Below are 20,625 nucleotides of genomic sequence, written 5' to 3'. Positions count from 1 at the left end.
TCCCTAACACCCAAAGGATCACTCAGCCAAAGGACAGTGGGTGCACAGGTTTCCCCAGGCACCCTGAAGGGCAGATAAAGCTCAGGTTTTGAAGATGCACCAGGCCAGATGGGACACTAGGAAAGTCCCTGACCCGTGACTGAACACATCACCCTACAGGGCTGCTCAAGTGCTTGGCCATAGCCTGGTGGACAATTTGGTGGCACTGGGATGCTGTGGTCCTAGACAAGAGCCATCTTCTGAGCTGGCAGCGAGGAGCTGGGGGAGAGGAGAGGGGCACCCCCCATGTCAGCAGCCCAGGCATGGGACATGGGGTGGCAATGGGAAAATGGAGCTGCCAGAGCAATGAAATAAATGGGTAAAGAAAGCAAGGCCTCAGCTTCAAAACTTGGTCAAAGTCCAGCAGAAATCCACAAGCTGCCAGCAAAGGAAACAGGCAGGGAGATGTCCCAGGCAGCATGTGGCTTCAGGAGTGTGCTGCTAGCTTGCAATAAAGCAGATAGGGGGAAAAAAAATCCCTCAGCCTGAAGTAAATTATAAGACACATCCCCCGGGAGCACAAGGTGAAGCTCTTGATCAGACAAGTGATGCTGGCATGTAATTTCCCGTGATAGCGCCTGATCTGAATTTTAGTGCTTGTGAAGGGTGCGTGACTGACAGCTCTGAAACCGCAGGCAGCTGGAGCACAGCGCCTGGCCCTGGGCACGAGCATCCCAAACCAACATCCCACTGTGGGGAGAGGCTGCAGGGCCGGGTGGGAGCACAGAGCTCAGCCCCTGCTGCCCCCAGGCCTCACAGCAGAGCCAGGCACACGGGGGCAGCTGGTGCCTTATGGGGACAGCCACCTGCCCCCTTGGAGAGGGGCAGAAGTCAGGTCTGCCACAGAAATATGAGGTCTCCCCAGGGGTTACAAAATACAGCATCTTGCCCACAGACCCTGGTATTTTAACCAACTGCCCTGTATCACAAGGGTGGAATAGGAGCTGTGGAGATGAAGGGGAATAAGTGTTCAAACACTGCCTCACTACCAACAAAATAATCACTCACACAACCATCCTCCCTCAGTGCCTGATCAGGATCCTCCAGGGGTCTCCACAGCTAGGCCAGCCAGAAACCCCACCACAAGAGCCTCCAGACTCCCATAAGACAGAAATGCCTCATTTCTGAGGACAACCCCAACATATCCACCCAGAGCATCAGGCTGCTCGTCCTGTATGACTGACCAGAGGACAGCAATTGGCATGGGAATGGTTTGTTTGCCATCAAGGTTCAATATTAACACTAAAGATTCAAGAAAAGAAAAAAAAAATAAAAATCAGACTTAGATCCAGTGAGTACACATCAGATTAAAAGCAAAGGAGGAATTGCACCTGATTAGATGCAAATGGAAATACGCTAAATCCTCAGCTAATGTACTCAAGCAGAGATCTGTTGACTTGTGTAACTGAAGTTCACTTAATTGCTCACTCCTTGCAGTTAATACGCATGGCTCTGACACGTCTGCTGCTCTGCATACCAATCGAGACACCCAGTTCTGCAACAAGAACAACAGGATCCACTCCAAAACCAAACTAAAACAGAGGCTGCTTTAAGGAATTTGGAGAAGAACTTTGGCAAGAAAAACTTACTGTTGAAGCTGTTCCAAATTCGTGACTGGTGCAAGCACCAGGACTTAGCAAATAGCTCACAACTAAGCAAATAAAGCATCGCAGGGCTAACAAAGAAGGCTGGTCTGAGACATTTCATGTCTTCCTGTCTTTTTCCTCTACAGCTTCTGAATCAGCAAGGGACCTGGTAATTTCTAGAAGACTTTTTGTACACTCTGTTAAAATAAAACTCCAGTGATGAGTTTTCCTAACCTGCCAGGAGGGAATACATCCAAACGATAACACAGAAATCACAAGGGATGAGGCAGCTCAAACAGAGACTCGGAAATGAGAAAGCATATTGCCTGGCCAGCCCCAGCTAGGGCTGCTCACCCTTTGTGTGAGGGGCTGCGAGGGGGCACAGGTTTGCAGAGCAAAAAAAAGCAGTTCTGAGGATGCTCGCAGAGTTGCGAGTTACCACCCTTCAGGATAAATGTGGGAATTGAATGCGTGTTTGCTCCTAGCGTGCCCTGATTGCAAGGCAGAGCAGGTCTGTTTAAACTGCTGCTTCGGGCACCTTTTCATTTATTGTGACAAAGGTGGTTTAAGCAAACATGTTTTACCCTGCAATTGGGGCCAGCGAGGAACGTGCCTGTGGTCAGTTCCTGCTGCTCAGCTGCCACAGGAGAACTTCTGGCATCACTGCTTTTGATCACACAGATGTCAGAGTGGTCCCAGAAAGTTGTGGTTCCCCATGGCAGCTGGGCACAGCACTTGGAAATAAATATAAATTTTTTAAAAAGTTAAATAAACCATGCATTTTTCCTCCAGAAATGCTCTGTACTGGAGATAAAGTTTCAGGGTGTTCCTGAGGAGGCAAGATAGCAGATGCTGACCACTTTTTTCTTTTAAGGTGAGAAATTAGATGTAGGTTAATTGCCTACATTTCAGCACCAATACCGAATACATCTCTCCCCTACTATTTTTGTAGCTATCACCCTGCAGCCCACAGATCTGAGGGAGGCTGAGCTATCCCAATGTTTTGCCACTACACAAACATGCCCTGTTTCTACAGGCACACTCGGAAAATTAAGAGGGAGCAACAAAAGTTGCAAACACATACTTAACTTGAAGTGCATTCAAACCCCATGTAGAGATTCTCATTTCAGATTAAAATGGCTTTAAATTACTGCTACTTAGTCTTCTGCCAAGAAAAAGCCCTGAAAAATGGTGCTTGCTGTGAAGAATTGGAAAGTTTAAATAGTCAGGGCTGACTGAAAGCACAATTGCTGCATCCACCTCACACCTGAGCAAATTAAAGTGCTCACCAAAAGAAAAGGAGGCTCCTCCAGGGTGGCCAGGTGAGCACAGATCCGCCAAGATCCAGCTTGCAAAACTAAGAGCCTTTAAAACCACTCTTCCACCTTCTTTTCTCTCTGGATGTCAGGCAAGCTGATGATCTCACAAATACCATATTTGTGAAATCCCATCAGCCCAGCACCTCTCTCAGCTCCCAACACCCCAAATCCCATAGACAGGAGATCACCGCAGGCAGGTCCCCAGCCTCAGCCACGTACAGCACAGCCTGCAGATCCTGCCCTGAGCCTTCACATCCACACTTGCCATGGGCACAGCTTCACCTTTTTGGGAAGGGAAGCTCCTCAAGCAAGCCTATGGGACTGTCCCAGGACAGCATTCTGCATGCTGAACAGCAGGAGGAGCCAGGCTGGTCTGCATGGGGCTGCTTAAAAACTAGGCGAGTGGAGAAGAGAAAGAGCATCAGGATCAAAGCTACTGCTTTTAGAAACAAACTAAAAATACACTCTGCTAGTGGGGATAGCACAACAGCTGAACCACCTGCTAGGGAAATAATAGTCAACTGCTCAAGTGCCTAAATGCAAACACACATGATTTAGAGACTCTAATTTGGATAAAGATAGTTGGGATGAGCCAGCTTCCAAGAAACACCCGTAATGTTTCCAAAAAAAAGTGGCAGATACTGGTTTTGCTGCCCAACTGGTTTTGCTTTTTAACTCCCCTACAAACTTCACCCTCTCATAACTTTATCCAGGGGATAAGGAGTAAATCCAGGACCTATTTCTCTCTCCTCTTTCCTGCAGCTTACTTGAGGTGCAACAGCATCACTTTAACACGAAGATACAATACAGCAGCCTGAGACGAAGGCACGAAGGACTCACACAGTTACTGCCAACCCACCTGCAGACAGACAGGGCTCTGGGACACGCAGCCAAGCAGCTCTGTGGTGGCTCCTCACACACAGGGCAGGCAGCAGGGTTCCCAGCACCTGGAGCCCCCCGTATCGCACAGCCCACCCCTCTCCATCCTGCAGCAGTAGCTCACACTTCTAATCTACTTATAAAGATAGCACTAAAGCTGTTTTTCTGTCCTGCTGCTGGGTGCTCCAGGAGAGCGGCAGGGCTGGGCTCGTTAAATGGAGCCCCTGGGCCCTGGTGAGGCTGGTCAGGGCCATTAAGGCCAATTAGTGCCCCAGGACCTGCTGCTCCACTCAGGGCAAACCCTCTGCCCTGCCGTGTTAGTAAAAGCTCCTGCCTGCAGGTGCCAAGTCCTTACTTTCTCCCAGCCTGCTTTAGACCTGGAGTTTGTGGCTCTCAACGCAACGAAGCTGAGCTGTGACCTGTTCTTCACCGCTGTTCACTCAAGGGCTTCCCCAGTTTATAGCAGCAGGACGTGCTAGTGGGTGTGTGGTGTGTGCTCACGCTGCTCTCAGTCCACAACCTGAGGGTAAAGGAAGGCTTCGTGTGCTGTCAGGCCTAACAGGTGATCCCAGAAGGGTTGTGCGAGCCTTTGAATGGATGGCTCAGTGTACAGTTTATTGGTTTTGTCACGTTTAAATAATGTGCTGAAAACACACCTGCTAGAGAAGATCAGTAACATGGGAAGTTACTTAAAATATTGTCTACATATTGCAAATGAACACATAACTTTGCTTACTGAAAAAGGTGCCAGGATAGATTTACTGTGCAAACTACTACAGCTTCAATCCAAACCAATTAAAGTCAAGAAAGATTTCTTTTAACTTAACTGCTACGGATTATAGCCCTTCGTCTTCATCTTTTCACATATCTTTGCAGGAACCTGAAGTTAAAGATACCCTTGCTACTTCTAGACTTCCATCTTGCATGGATGGGAATTCAATTAATATCAATCTGCAACACAACTTTGAGAAGCACTTCAGAGCTGCTGCTCACAATGCAGAAGTGACTGAACAAATGATTCTCTCATTAACACTCTGCCTTTCCCTGCTGTGTGAGCCACATCCTTGAACACTAAAAGCGCCGCTGCATCAGCTGGGTTCACAGGCATCCAGAGAGATTTTTCAGGCTCCTGACTTTTATAGACCAGGGGGGTGGATTTGGTGTGCTTTAATCCCTTCTATTACGTGAACTCAGAAATATTTTTTGACTCTCTGGCACTATAAATCAAGCTGGCTGCAGTTATTCTATTCCTGATTATGCTGAAAGTTACTGGCAACAATTTGATGTCTTTATGTTCTTGTCTTTTTCCCCAAACTAACATGTGAATTTAGTTTCCCTGTAGTAAGTAAACAGTACAATAAAAGTGGAGGTAGTAGGCAATGCATTCAAATCTGGATGCCCAGAACTGTGGATGTCCACAAGAAAAGCTCCCCTACTTTGCAGGTGGTATTTCTTGCACTTGCTTCTTAGCTCTCCAGGCAGGAAGACCACGTTGCATAAGAAAAGTATATTTCTTTTCAATCCTTTTTGGTTGTTTTTTTTTTTTTTTTTAATTTATTTTGGTTTTGTTTGTTTGTTTTTCACCTAGAAGATTAAGCACTTTTTCTTATGAAAAATTATTAGTGTTAATTCTTACAAATTAACTTAAATCTATACGTTAATATAGCTATATCTTACAAGTTAATTCACCTTTGCAAATCAGTAGGCAGACACTATTCCTCCCATTTTAGAGACTGGACAACTCAGATCAAGACCCAGCTGGGGATGGAGTGTCTGTCTTACTGTAAAAACAGATCACCCAATGTAACACAAGTTACTATTAAATACATCTAAAGATGGAAAAGAACCTGTTTTGTCAGTGTACTCACAAAAATTAGCGAACGTATTCCATCTGCTTGGCTCCCCTTCCTTTGTTCTGACCTCTGCTAGCCACCGTGACGGCTCGTCTTCTAAACCCTGACACCAAACAGAGGGAAAGATGTGCACAGCTGTGTTACCTCTGGCAGAGTTAGGGGCATGCTGCACATCTCAGCGTGACAAACCAGTTGCTTCTCTGCAGTGTGATGGTGTTCTCAGAGAGTAACTGTCTCTCTCTTATTCATGTGAATTAATTAATGTGAATTTACTGATTTATTGCAGTACAAATTACTTCCCAGTGTCAGTAAGCATAGCAGAGTCCAGCTCTAGACTGAATACCCAGGACCTTAACAAATACTGACTTTTAAAAGCTTCATTAAAACCTCCTTGGGATTCCATCAAACTCAAGCACCCATCAGTTATTCTCAATTATCCTAACTTTATAGTTAGGACATGTCAGATACAAAAAAGACACGATTCAGACAGCATGACTGCCCTAAAATGATAACTTTGGAATAATGCACTTGACAGAGAAAAAGCAATAATAGTTATTTTGGGAACAAAAGAAAAATACAATGGATCTGATGACTAAGTGTTCTGGTCCCCTGTGCAAAAGGAAAGTAGATCCCTGTCGTATTTAACTTGATTCCTTTGAATTAAACACTTCCATTAAAAGTTTCCCACAGTAGCTTTAATATTTAATTATGTATTCCACCAAAGGAAAGAACAAAATCTTTGCAAAGGGTTTTTTGTGCATGTGAAATATTTATCAGCATATCTCTTTGGACAAGTATTTTTATCCCCCAGGCTGAGAAAGAGCTTCCATGTACAAATCAGTTTCAAAACATTTTATTTTACAGCTTGAAAGTTTTCTATACTTCAGCACCTCATGCCGTGACTTTGTTATTTCACTTGTTAATGAATGGTAATTAAATCTCTTTTGGCTGAAAAGGTTGGAGGGCTCCCGCTGTATTACAAAAACAATTTCTGAAAGTTACAAAAATGCCCAAGTGTCTAGAAATTAAAGAGTAAAGTTTGCCATGTTTTGAGTCCAAGTTTAACTCACTAGGAAGGATTTATGTGGGAGAACAGCGTGTCCCAGTCAGTGTGCATAGCCTCCCCAGCCGAACAGACATAATTATGTCACTGCGTCTATCAGAGTAAACAGAATCTCAGTCTTAATAATGCACATTGCAGCCACGAGCTTCCTTGATCTTACAAAAAACTGTAGCAAACACTGAATAAACCAAATTATATACTACCTGCACAAAGAACTGGTACATGTGTACATCTAAGTAAAGAGTTGTTAATTTTGCATTTGCTCAGTAGGGCTTGGAACATCAGCTTATTAATTTTTCTTTTCTGTTTTCTCATTTCTTTCAGGTGCTTTTTACTTAGAGGATAAATGAAGTGAGTGCTTACAACAGAGGTAGATAAAGGGGAAACAGCTCTACATATTAAGGCATTTTGTGGTGTTACTGTGCTTAATAAAGAGAGACAGTGCTGAGAAAAAAAATCAGCATGGTCTCCACTATTCACTTCCACCAGGACAGGATTCAGATGGCACCACATAGGCAGATTTGGTCCACTGTTTCTAAACCAAAAGTAGGTTAATTCTAACATAAAATGCCGTTTTCTGAAAGCAATAGAGTGATTTCAGAATGAAAGTTGATTCTGAATTTCTTTCTCAGTTCTAGTTTGTCAAACAGCCCGGCACAGCGTTTAGCAAGAAACCGGAGAAGGGAATGGGGTAAGTCCATTGCTAAGCTGTGACTCGGGGAAGGGGTCTGCTGAGAGCAAAGCCCCCTCCAGTGAAGCGAGGAACATCAGGCTTGCGGTGTGGAAACTCAGATTCCATTTCAGCCAAGGATCGCTCCTTCTCCCTTGAAACAGAAACAAAGAAAAAGAGAATACATTTTTCATTCTGTTGCCCAGCGATGTTTACAAACGAAGGAAATCTGTGTCCTCCAAAGTTTCTTTGATGCAATCGTGTATCAAGAGATCATTAAAAATTCATTGATTAAAGCCTGTTAGGCTAAACTGACACAACTAGGTGTCTGTTTGGATCTAATTACAAGACTACTGATGATTTTTGGAATTATTTAAAATCAGAAATAAATGAGCTTAGTGCCACTCCCCAAAATGGTCAGAGCACCTCATTAGAGCAAGTTTGTACATGAGCTCCGTGACTTCAGATTTCTAATTATCAACCCATTCTAGCAAGTATACATTTGTTTTCAAACAAACAGCTGCATTCATCAAAGGCTCAACGTGGAGATACTTTTTCTTTCTTGAATTTTAATGAATAAATAGCATTATCTGTCTTTCTGTTTTAACAAAGTTCTAGTGATAATTACCCTGCCTGTGACATTTGCAGAAAAATTAACACTATGCTGTGGGCGCCCCGATGGCCCCAGGAAGTTGCTCTTTCTGAGGATACAGGAAGGCTTGAATTTGTTGGCCTTAAGAGGAGGGAACAAGGGTTAGCTGGTGCCTCTCTAATGAGGTTTGTGAGGTAAGCACAGCAGAACATATACAAAGGGCAGTATTTCAGGCTCACTGTGATACACCTGGAGGTTTCAGAAACAGGCCCAAAGACATTTAAAATTAACAAAGTGGAGCTTTGCGATGTAGTAGTTTATCACAACAGTAGACGTCTCAAGGCTTTACACAGAAGGCCAGTACCATTATTTTTATTTTACAGTCACCGAGACTGAGACAAAAATGTGAGTGCAACCAGGCTCTCACAAAGTCTATCCTTGTCACATTAGCACCCTTACTCAGTCCCCAGTGAGGGAGGAAAAAACACCCCCTGGAATTAATAGTTTGTCTCTAAAAATTACTGTCTGTGCAGGGAGAGGAGGAAGTTCAGAGAAACCCTGTAGGAGGACTAGTTATGCCTCTTTTTCCAAATTTAACTCATATGGAGGTGGGAGAATAGGCAGAAGATGGCTCAGATGAACATAGCCATGAAAACCATTTGTACGTGTTTTTAATTACATCAGTACAGCACTAATGGGCATGCCAGCTGACAGCACTACGAGCTAACATGCTACATTTAGATGGCTCGTCCTATCCCACTGTTGGGCTTCCAACTTTGGTGAGAGAAAATGATCCAGAGTCCATGCTCATTCTGACCTCATTGCTCCCATGGAGACACCCAACAGATGTGCTCATCAATATGGAAAATTCTGTACAGCAGAACACTGTGATATATTATGTAGAATTAATGTGCAAGTAGCCGTGTGATAAGCTCCCAGCTACTACTGACATTCTTCAGAGCAGTTATTTACATAGGTAGGATTTCAGGATGAGGTCTCTGATGTGGATTTAAGCTTTGTCTTTTCTCACCAGTCCTTACAAAGATCAAACTGGAACCCTAGTGCTAGAAGCAATTAGAAAAATTAACGAAGCAGAAAGGGTACAAGACTCAGAAGGAGAAAATGGAAAAAATGGAAAGGGTGAGGAAAAGAAAGCCTAAGACATCTAGAAAAGATAACATTTGGAATCCAAAAGAAGAAAAAGATTTTAAATTCACACCCAAAGTCTGAAACAAGGCATTTTCAGCCTGAACACAAAACAAGGCTAAATTCCTGTTGTCACTCATTATATTCCTTTAGCATCCCATGGCAAGCTGCATTAATTCAATATCAAGACTTTAAATCAAAAACCAGAACTGTCTTGTGCAAATCAATAAAAGCTTTAGATGATACCTTTGAGTGAGGTTATCTGAGAGCATTAATTCTCTTTCATACCAGTGTAGTCAATAATTCTGCTAATGCTATCGTCCCGACAGGATCCTCTTTTTATTAGCAAAAGTAGACACATTTATTTCAGACATGATGTTAACATTAGCCAGCGTGATGGAGATCAAGTCAGTGGTTTTGTCTCAGCTGGGATTCAGAGCAACCTGAGATTGTAAGAATCAACTGCCCCTGACTCTTTAAATAGCATCTGCACGCCCAGCTGTGCCTGGACTGCTCAGTCTGAGGCGGGGATGATGCGGCATGGCTGCGTGTCAGGGGCAAAGCACTCCTTGGGGACGGGTCTGGCTGCAGAACAAGCTCTTTATTGCAGAAAGCAAAAGACATGTCATGCACAATTGGCAGTTTGGCAAAGGAAGGCAGCAGAACAAGGTTGTTTCCTTTGTACTGCTGTTGGGCAATGCGAAGAGGAGTCTCGAGGTTACAGAACCACGGCTGGTATGCCCATTTTTGCCTTGGGGAGCACACTGTCTTTCAAAGGAGGTTGTGGCCCAACAGTTTTCTTCTGGGGAACAAAACCGGGAGGGCAGAGGAGAGCACAGAACCAGCACCTAGCGACCTCTCAGCTGCCACAGGCACAAAGAAAAGTGCAAGTCAAGCCTGGCAGCACAGCGCTGGTAGCTTCTGAGCCTCAGGTGGGAGCACTGAGATGTAGTTGCCCTGCAGAAGCACCAACAGCAGCAGATGAATGTACTTCCTAAACACAGATATTAGAGAGACACCGTGCTCATAGGACTACAGCCACGTCCACAAGAAAAACAACCTGATGAACTGCACTAACGACAGATATCGCTATCCTGAAACTATAAACACTGCAATGAGCATGGCATTAATGGATCTGCATCACAACTTCCCATTCACTGTGTACAATTAACAGGCCGAGGTTCAGTCGCCACCACCTCGCACAATGTTTTTGTTTTCCTGAGAACAGTTATGGCCCTAACAAGTTGTTTTTTCAATCGTTACGACAGGAATTAATTCCAGGTGCGATGTAACAACAAAACATGGGTGAATTTCTTCTCATCTGGTGAACAGAAAGAAACATGATGTCAGGGTCCAAAATGGAAACATTAAAACTATTGTGAAGAGGATACTTAGCTGCTGGAAATGGATTATCAGGCATTATGGCAGCCTCACATATTGATCCTAAAGCTCCAGGAAGGCCATTAGCACTGCACAATTGTTGCTAATTCCAAACATGAAGGTAACATTATGCAATTTGCAGGGGGACAAAAGTCACTGTTTATCACTGGCTATTTTGCTAATTCAGTCATTGAAACTGTTTGCTGCCTGAAATATGACTAAGAAAGAAATAGATACTGTCAGCTTTGAATATATTCAGCAACACAGAGAATTGTTGGCTTTGGTGTGCCAGGAAGGGAGAGGATGGGGAAAGAAAGGGATGGAAAGACAAAAGGCATACACAGAAAAACTCGGTAAAACATCATATCATCTGATTGCACAAATCTAAGCAACTTCCTTTTAAGAGGAAAAGTCCCATAACTCCATTTTCATAAGTCACTAATAGTTTTGGTGTCCCAGACTGGAGATTCATTATCAGAATAGCCTCATCTCCCAGCCTCTGCAAATTAAGTCACTTTAATAGGCCACAAAATAGGCAACTAAGATCCGAGTCATTTTCTTTTCATCAAGAGGAGCAGCTGAATGCTCAGTTGCAGACTGAGGCTGGCAGGGAGGTACCACAAAGAGAGAGACAACTACCTACGAGGAAACTCTCCCCTCAAAAGGGTAAGACATCTGACAAACCCAGATTCAGCATTGCTCACTTTCCTCCATCAGCATGTAGGAAGGAAACAAAGTGGATGGGGAATGTTCTCTACAACCATTGGCAATGATATCTGCTGCCAGAAGGAGATAGTCATCAGGCAAAACTGCCACATTTTGGAAACAACAATGACATTGTTTTTAGTAATCTGTGTCTTCTGGGCACCTCCTCATTGGCATGAATAATTTAACTGGACTGGAGAATACCTCAGCAGTATCACTGCTGGATGTTCTTTACCTGACCACAGATCATGGTAAATCTAGACCAGACTGAAGTAATATAAATATGAACACCAGGAAAGTTAGGCAACAAAACTACACATCACCTCAGTCAAATTTGGATGTGTTCTGATCAAAAGGGTAAACCAGGTTTTTTAAAAAAAAAAGTTGGTTTATGCAGAAAGTTGTATAGACAAAACTGTTATTCTCCCATACTTGGCCTGTTGTTCCTTGCGTTTCTGAGCCAGATATTTCTTTTTCACATTCAGAAGCTCGTTGGCAAGCCTTTCAATTTCATATTTGTATTCTTGGCTCTGTGACTCATACATATTCAATTCTGAGGACAAAACCTAACAAACAAAAGACAAAAAAAGCAGAAAAAGGAGATGTCAGTTTTGCTTCAACATAAATTAGTACTTTTATAAGCACTTTTGTCTTTCACATTTGACCACGTATGACATCACCATTTTCTACCACATTTCCATTTTCCATCGCGTTTCACTCAAACACCTCCACCCACTAAAGACAGTTTACAAATTTAAGGCTATGCAATTTAACTACAGTAAAAAATGTCAAATATGCCCCAGGCATTATGGGAATTATATTAATACATACATTAGCTCTTAATGTTCTGGGACACAGATCTAGGTGAAAACCCAAAATGAAGGGCTTAAAAATAATAATAATAATAATAATAATACAGGACTTTATTTAGTAATAATGGTCTTTATTCATAGGGATCCACTTTGTTACATGAAGTAATTAAATCCACAAGAGCAAAGTAGCACCAGGCAATGCAAATATGAATAAAATGCCACTTCCATTTGAATCAGTAAACTTTAAAGAAAGTAGGAGTACACATAGTATGTTTTCTTTCTTTAAGATGGAGAAAAACTTCACCTGGCACCACAAAATGACAAGCACACCAGTACACTACAGCGTACTATGCCTGAAATAAACAGTAGCAATTGAATGCATGATGGACAAACGGTAACCGTATGGAAAACTTCAAATCACATCCAGTTTAGCTAAACTTTGGCTTCTATTTTACATCTTATACATTGTTTTTCTTCTCCATGGAAAGCTAAGATTTGCATAACAGCCTCTTTGTTTCCTCAGGGCCCATCTGCTCCTGCATTTTTTTCCTCATGGTTAGTATAGACATGATTATGATGCAGTGAACAGGAGATGATGACTGCAACAGAGAAAGGAGCTGCAGAAGCAGATGAACTCCTGGGGAGACTGATCATTCATGCAGGCAAGAACAAGGGAAGATCAACTCGTGCTATCAAAGACTCAATTTTTAATATCATGCTCTCAAAGTTTTCTTCAAGATTCCTTCTGAATCAAGAAATTTTCACTTTTAGTGACAAGGGGTTAGGACAGGTTACTCTGGCCATCACCATAAAGTTTGCAAGTCTAATATATATGTATGCATTCCAAGAGAAATAACAGTAATTTAAGACTGGATTCTCAATATATTCCCACTATCTTGTTAAGAAGAAAATGAAATGGTTTTGCTTATTAAAGATCTCAACAGTTTAAGGAAAGGGATGGAGAATAGCTTAATGGAAAACTGATGGTGTCACAGAATGTCTGTGCACAAGAAACATTTACAGCTTTGTGCTGTGCACACATTCTAATAAGACTTTTCTTCTGTTTTAATAAAATAAACAAATGTAATGTGGTAAAAAGATATTCTAATGCTATTGCTTCTCCCTTGGGGAGATGCAGAATTAGCTTTCTTTTCCTAATCTAATATACTAAGGCATGCACACTGATCATTGAAAATCTTCCTGAAACCTAGGTCTCCAGAATCACAAGTGAAGTTGTTCTGCAAGCCTGGCAGACCCTCAGCCAGAGAAAGGACATTTCTTACTTTCAGCTGTTTAGTCTTCTCTCGAAGAGTGTGCCGGTAGAGCTGCAACTGTTCTGCGGCTTCAGGTCCAGGCTGACGGGCCAAGACATGCTTCAATTCCACATATAGTTTTTCCTTTTCCTACAAAAAAAGACAGTTGTATAAGAACTTTCCCTTCTACTATAGCAGCAGCACAACCTGCAATGAAATCAACCGCACTGAAAAATGCAACTCAATCAAGAAGATATTTGCAGAAACAAATCTGCCTGTGTGTCAGTCTTTCCTTGCTAGCCATAAGGTATTTAAAGTTGTTGTGATAGCAGTGGGAGAGCTCATTAAGGGAAACATCCAGCTAGTTCGAACAACAAATGAAATACTCTTAAACACTGTCATCAGTGCGCACGCTTTACCACAGAGAACATAAAACAGGCCCTGGAAAAGTATCCAGGGGTGGGGAATTAATTACTAGTAACTGTGTTTATTCCAATTTTTCTTCTTATGAGCCACATCACCTTACATTAAGGGTCATAGCTTCACCCAACAGGAAGTGTTTAGCTATAAAAACGTCAGGTAAGGAAGGTACAAAAGAAATAACAACTTCTTCTACACAAAATCCTGCAAAGCACATATACATATACACAATACATATATTCATATATATATAAATCTTAACTGAGGGGAACCTCGGATAGGGAAGGAAAAGATGGATAGGAATAACTACGACTAGCACAACTACCACCAAGTAATTTTTCTTTGTCTTGTGTCTTCTTCATGTTGGATAAGAGAACTTGTTGGAGTGGGATATAACCATGGCTGAATGGAAACCACACCGTGGATACACTTGCAGCTTTCTGTACTGAAAGGCTGCTTTGAACTGGGTTTTGAGGATGTACTTTTTTCCAGACTGAGGAATAAAGCACTGAAAAAGCCACCCACGTAGCTTTGCAGATTTCAATATTTTTAGTATCTACCGTGTCAGACTAAGATTGTTATTATTTAACATTATTTAGCAAGATCCGATCATTGTCTGGTACCTGGAGAGCTGAAGTGAAAAGGAGGGGTATTTGACTGGAAGTTGGTCTAGCAGACAAAAGATTTAACAGAAGATGACAAAAATGCTATGTTGGAGGTCGGCTATGTGATTATTTATACTGGCTTTGACAAAACCCCTTTCTGCTGGCATTTTATAAGTGCTGACTGCAACTCTTACCCCAAATTTCTTCTGTTGGCGGGGGGAATTAAGCCATATAATATAGAATTTGACTTTGCTCAGTGAATATGTAAAATTCTGGGTATCCAGCATTCAGGCGCATAAGGTGTCCAGAGTTTTAGACCTTTGCAATTTCTGAAAACCATGCACTAACAGACCTGAAAATGAAAGCACTTCAAATCATAATTTACTTTTGCAAACCTCACCCTTACATTCTGCATGTGACTGAGGAAGAGCTCCTTATAAATTAAGTTGTTCACAGCTCGTCTCTGGAAAAATCAAAACCTCCTGAGACTCAGACTGTAGTTTGCATAGTGGCAAAAATTAAATTGAGAATTCATTCTCAGTGGAGAGTTATTGTGTCACTGCAAGTGGCTGCCACTACCACCTCTTCTTCCTCTGGATGCAAGATTTTACTGCAAGTTAAAAGCAGCAGCAAAAGAAAAATCTGCCTTGTCAAATCTGGCCAGTCAGTATTAACATTCCACCCCTGAATGTATCACAGATTTGTATTTTGGAACACTGTAACGGTAATTTGGATAAATATGGAGCAGTTGATGGATTGAAGGTCTTATGTGCAATTGTTTTCCAATTTATTTCTCTCCTAACCCTCTACAAGGGCCAACCAAGCTCTTCAAACATTGTGCAATGGTGTGTATAATAACCCCATTTAGAGACAAAGTGTGCAATTCTATTATAAGGAGAATCTATCTTATGCAGCAGAGACTCGTTAGCTTTCCGATGTATATTGTCTCCATAATCCAACAGAGGCAGAACCAGCTGTCTTATAATGCAGATCCTGTCCTTCCTTGCTAAGAACTGTCCATCTCTTTTACATCTAGTCAATTAATTCGCTACTGTGTTAAAAGCACCATATGTCAGCAAACATTGACAAAAAATCCTGGGTGCTTCCTTTCCTCATCAGCAAAAGTTTGTATGCACGGGTTGGTATTTCTATACTTTGTCATTTTATCCTAGGATGCAGACAAAAATCAATTAATTTCAATTAATTTTAAAGCGGTAACCACCAGAGTATGTTAGTATATAAACTATTAGTTACAAAGTATTTGTGATGCTACCACCAAAAATGTATTCCTCAAAGCAGATACTTTTATCTCAACCTACAAGAAATCAGAATGCCCAAAGAAAAGAAAAAGCACAAAATAATTTAAAATGTTGGCTTCAGTAATACTCTAGCTCTATTGGAATGACAGACAATCTGTGCAATTTGTGTTACACGCAGATAGCTTAGAAATACCCAGATATCAGACATACCACAGGTATAGTAGAAAGACCTGCAGGGTTGTCCAGAGTAAGTGGGATGTATTCAAAAAAGCTTTCAGTTATAGTGTGTGAATTAATACCCCCAGAAGATAGATCTACGTTGCTTTTTGGAATCAAATAAAATGCACGTGTGTTCCTTAACGTCTCGAAGAGAGCCCAATGGTTCTCTCCAAGAAAACTGTAAGTCAGCAGTGATGAGTGGGGTGGCAGTAATGCAGTAATTCAAAAGCAATATCGTATTTTGTCCAAAGTAGAAGTCAGTAAACTCCATTTATTTCTGTTGGTGGCTGTGCAAATGAAGCTGGAGCAAAAGCTACCTGAAATCCTGCACTCATTGTGCAGGAATAAATCAATGTGTTAAAGTTTGTGTAAGATACACTTCTTTGGATTGTCCCAGACTGCCTCCCCTCACGTTCTCATCCGTCCTCATCACAGGCTGCAACAACAACGTACATCAGGCCAGAGTTACATGATCCTGAGATGAAAAGTACTTAAGTACAAACACACTTTGAGGTGAAGGAAGATCCACCAGATCTTTCCACAACTCCAGATTGATGCTGTTCATCCTTCATTGGAAAGAGCAAATTTTGTTAAATGAGGTTTAGGCCAGTACCCAAGCTCTTTATGTGATCCTTCCTGTGGCAAAATTCCCACTGAACTCAGCAGGTGCTTGGCTGTTGGACTGAGCCCTTAATTTCAACCAGCTTCATTGCTTTATGACACAAGTGACACCAAGCCTATGGTGGAGAGATGAGGGCACATTCATTTTGTGTACGTAGGGCACACTGGGAGTCTCAGATTAAGGGTTACAGTCAAATTTCAGGCATTCCAAAGAGAATTTCAGCACCTCTGTGAATACCAGCTGAGTAAGTTGTGTAAATAAAACTCCACATTATTTTTAGAACAGCCTTTTCTGTCTCAGATTTGTTTTCCAGGGGAGCTCTGAGGAGCCCCCAGATCTGCCTTTAGGCTAGGCCATGACAATATGTTTCTGCTTCTCTAAGTCTCCAGTACAGTAATTCTTGGGGGGGGAGGCAGGGCTGCTGCTTTCCCCTAAATTTAACTAGTTGCTGTGTCAGCCAGAGCACACAGTTCTCCCGGCCTGCTTTCTCTACAGAGTCTTGAGAAAAAGCAGTATTCTTCTGCAGAGGACTGGCTGGTGTTTGGCAAATTTCAATTGATTCTTCGGGACTCTGTGGCCACAAATTGGGTCAGTCTGCAGCACGAAGAATCACTTTTGCAAGCACGATCCTGCTTCAAAAGCAGCTATTTCTGCCAACCAGCACAGCCCAGTGCTGTTCCATGCCACAGGGACCATCAGCCCCATCAGACATTCCCGAAGTGGCACCGAGGCACTTCACTGCTTCAACAAGGAGTAGGAAGCAGTCAGCAATGCTGGGACAGAACAATGCACCAGGTATTAGCTCTAAAAAAAAAAAAAAATGAGCCTCCATTTTATGTCATTTTCTCCCTCAGCAAGACACTAGGAAACTCCTGAAATGACCCTTCTTGTTAGTTAGCCCAGGGTATCACTCTGAGCCAGACACGATGGATGACCCTGTGTTTAATGAAGATGTATTCACAGCAGAAATAGGCCACGAAGCCCCAGCTTTCTCATTTTCAACAGCTTGTCTTCCCAAGCAGATAATTCAACAAATTCACCCGGCATGCTGCACACCGACAGCCTTCTCCACCAGGCCCATAAAAATCATATTATTCATCAAAAGCTTTCTATCACACAAATTATTTTAAAAAAAATAAATAAACAAAACCACTAAAGTCCCAAATCCTTTGCATCACAGTAAATTCCATTTGTGTTAGCTCCCATCTCCAGTAACTGAAGCTTGGCAGCCTTCAGCTAAAGGAGAAAATAAATAAAGGAGCAAGATAAAGATGCAGAAAAAAAATGAGCTGTTTTGTGTATGGTGGCAACCTACCTAAAAATCTTTCTTTTAATTAGTAAGGTGGAGGAAGCAACACAGTAACTGTGTAAGCACATCACAGCTCTTCATGGCTTTGCTGAGGAAAACAAGGCAGTCATCGCTGGGGGGGGTTTATTGGCAGTATAACCACAACAGCAGAGCTGTGCTCAGCTCAGGACACCACAAAGCAGCAGAGGACCCTTAAGGGGCTGTGATCCCTATCCCAAAGTCTTAACCAGGACACCGGACTCTGGATTAAATACACCGATAAATACATATCCGATCATAGTTATTTTATCTTTATAAGCTGCATGCTTATTTGGGTGTGTGCATGTAGCTAATACAGTAGCTGTTGGCTGAGGACATCTATGATGAAGAGTTTTATGAGGCATAGAACAAATTAGCATACGGTAACCTTCACGAATTTTGTAACAATAGGAGAAAGTTGCCTCCAGCGCTGTGAGAAATGTGCAGTAAAAACTTTCTCAATAAACACCTTTCAAAAGCTCCTGCTCTTTCTTGTCTATTCCACATCCATCAGCAAACACCTCTGCACGCAAGCAGTTCCCCAGAACAGCATGTGTTTTCATCATCTACACTCTCCTTTAAGTATCCACTGTGAGGGTTTTATTGAGCAAATTAATTTGGGTTTGGGACAGGACAATGAAGTCCTTTCACTGAGCCGCAACGCAAATACTGCATGAGGTGCTTGGGGTTTTCTCGTTGAAGTGCTGCCACCAAAGGAAAGGCTGGGATCATTTCCCCTCCTTTGATGAAATTTGTGCCGCACCAGACGGAGTTAAATTAAACCTGTCTGAGATGACTTATCCCTCCAGTTGATAATAATGCTTCTCCAGAGCAAATCTGTTTCCTTTGGCACAGACTGCACCAAACTGACTGGCATTTTCAAAACAACTTAATGAGAGAGAAAAAATACCTTGGAGCATCTTTTTAGGTCTTCACCCCTGACTCTTTTTTCTTTTTTATAACAATAAGAGCTGAATGCTACATTATTACCATTTTCCAGGAACAACTACGCACAAACATTTCCAGCCAAAGTGCAATTGCAACTTATTATTTTTTTTATTGTTATTGCTAGGTACTGGTACTATTGCATCTCTCCTCGGAAGTGTGTGGGAAAGCAGGTTTGTTTGTTTTTGTTTTTTTTTCTTCCAGTGGACAAACAAATATGTTATATATCCTCCTCTCCTTTCAAGACTTCTGAACTCTGACACACAAAGATAATAAGCTTTCAGAAGGAGAAAATGGTATGGATGCCTCTTGCAGAAATAATAGCAGCAATTCCCTTTTTACTATCGGCCTTACAGCAGAGTTTATAAAATCATTAATCAGAGTAGCTCGTTTAAACTCAGGGTCTATCCTTTACACTGCAGAAGATGATCAATTAATAATCCGCTTTTCTTCCCTATGTGTGCACAGGAACACACATGGACTTGTATACACACAAAAGGAGAGCGACGTGGTGAGCTGCTCCTCGAGGCCGAGAATTACTGGTGACGCAGCACGGATTGACGTGAATTTTCCAGCAACATCCCCAGTGCCTGCAGCTTGACAGTTGGGCTGAAGAGAGCACTAAACAAACCTTGGCTTCCCATTCTAGTAGAGGTTTTGTCCTAGAGTGTCCTGAGGGAGACTCAGAGGTTGATATAAATCTTATCAACAAGGAATCTAAATATTCTAAGTGAATATGTCTGCAAGGAAAATGGGGGAAAATATTTTACTGGCCAATAATTATTACATACAGAGCCAAAAGAGCCTCTTCTGCCAATGTATACCATCTGACTTAAAAACTCTGTATTTTAATGTCAGTGTAACAACATGTATTTTAACAACTCAATAGCCAATTTGATTTTAAAAATAACAGGCTTATCAAAAAAGAATTATCAAGGCTGTGCTGCTACTGATTAGCTGCTCCTGCAGGTGGAGGGTTGGGAACGGGATTCCCAGCAGACCCAGCTCCTGCTCTCTCTTCGGGCTGATCTGACAAATGACCTCAAAGGGTGATCAGAGAAACTGTCGATCTGCTTCTGCAAATACCTATCTGTAAGTTAGGCACCTACATCTCTTTAATCACCCGCTTGACTTAGATCCTTAGACTTCCCTGAAAGATGAGAGCATTTAGCTTCAAGTCCTTTGGTGTTCTAGAACCGCTACCTCTGAGCAGCTGCCTCAAAGTCAAGCCACCACTTAAACCTACAAATACCCTCCTAACAAGGCAGCAAAGCCTACATACATCTTTCTGACAGGATAGCAGTGGCTCCCTACATATGCCAAGGACCTCAGGGAAGAAAGATTGGTCTCCTGTTACACTTTGGAACCTATTAAGAGATAACAGCACATCTAAGAAATACACATGGCAATTCTGAAATCATGAATGCTTTAATATATGGTTTCCCTCAGTCTCACTGTAATTAGAGCTGACCACTTCTATACTTTGAAGAGATCTTTTTCAGCTCCCCATCTGTTTTTAAAATTCAGAGGAACAGGACTAATGGAGGGTGAAAGACAGAGAGAATCCTAATGTTCATGTAAAGACAACTGCTGTGATAATGTGTGCCATCCCCTGCTTAAGATTATAGCTAAGACAGGCATAGGAAGACTTGAGCTCAGAGTCCAGAGGATGTGGATCAGCTGGCCAAGTGAAGCAGCCCAGCTGGCAGAGAGTCTCCCTGTTCATGGGTTGTGAATGGAGAAACAGAGTTCTTTCTATACCCATGTCCCCATTTCTCCCCTGTTAATCTACTTTAAAAATATATATTTTATATATATATTATATATATATATATTATTTTTAAAGTGACTCTGCCTGCCTGCTGCTAATTGCCCCCAAACCACCTTAGTGCTGCTGCATCATCCTGCACATTTTCCCAACACTACTATTC

At 42.1% G+C, this 20,625-nt stretch overlaps 1 protein-coding gene and 1 long non-coding RNA gene across 3 annotated transcripts in view; both read right to left on the bottom strand.

Annotated features, from left to right (window-relative positions):
- Nucleotides 1–4,086, bottom strand: part of LOC311439958 — a 62,061-nt gene extending 57,975 nt beyond the window's left edge. The window contains exon 1 of one of the 2 annotated variants that reach the window (XR_014695109.1): nucleotides 3,804–4,086. This is a non-coding gene — a long non-coding RNA (uncharacterized lncRNA). The remainder of the gene's footprint in view (nucleotides 1–3,803) is intronic. The other variant, XR_014695110.1, reaches the window with a different exon arrangement.
- Nucleotides 4,087–6,513: 2,427 nt separating this feature from the next.
- Nucleotides 6,514–20,625, bottom strand: part of CFAP58 (cilia and flagella associated protein 58) — a 56,823-nt gene continuing 42,711 nt past the window's right edge. The window contains exons 16-18 of the mRNA XM_084526688.1: nucleotides 13,328–13,447; nucleotides 11,665–11,798; nucleotides 6,514–7,563 (exon numbers count right to left, since the gene is read on the bottom strand). Coding sequence (XP_084382814.1) covers nucleotides 7,443–7,563; nucleotides 11,665–11,798; nucleotides 13,328–13,447 — 375 coding nt within the window. The 3' untranslated portion in view covers nucleotides 6,514–7,442. The remainder of the gene's footprint in view (nucleotides 7,564–11,664; nucleotides 11,799–13,327; nucleotides 13,448–20,625) is intronic.

Source organism: Aythya ferina (genome assembly GCF_964211825.1).
Source record: "Aythya ferina genome assembly, chromosome: 7".
In the NCBI taxonomy this organism is placed as follows: domain Eukaryota; kingdom Metazoa; phylum Chordata; class Aves; order Anseriformes; family Anatidae; genus Aythya; species Aythya ferina.
Note: the sequence above shows the minus strand (reverse complement) of the source record. Positions and strands in the feature narration are given on the sequence as shown.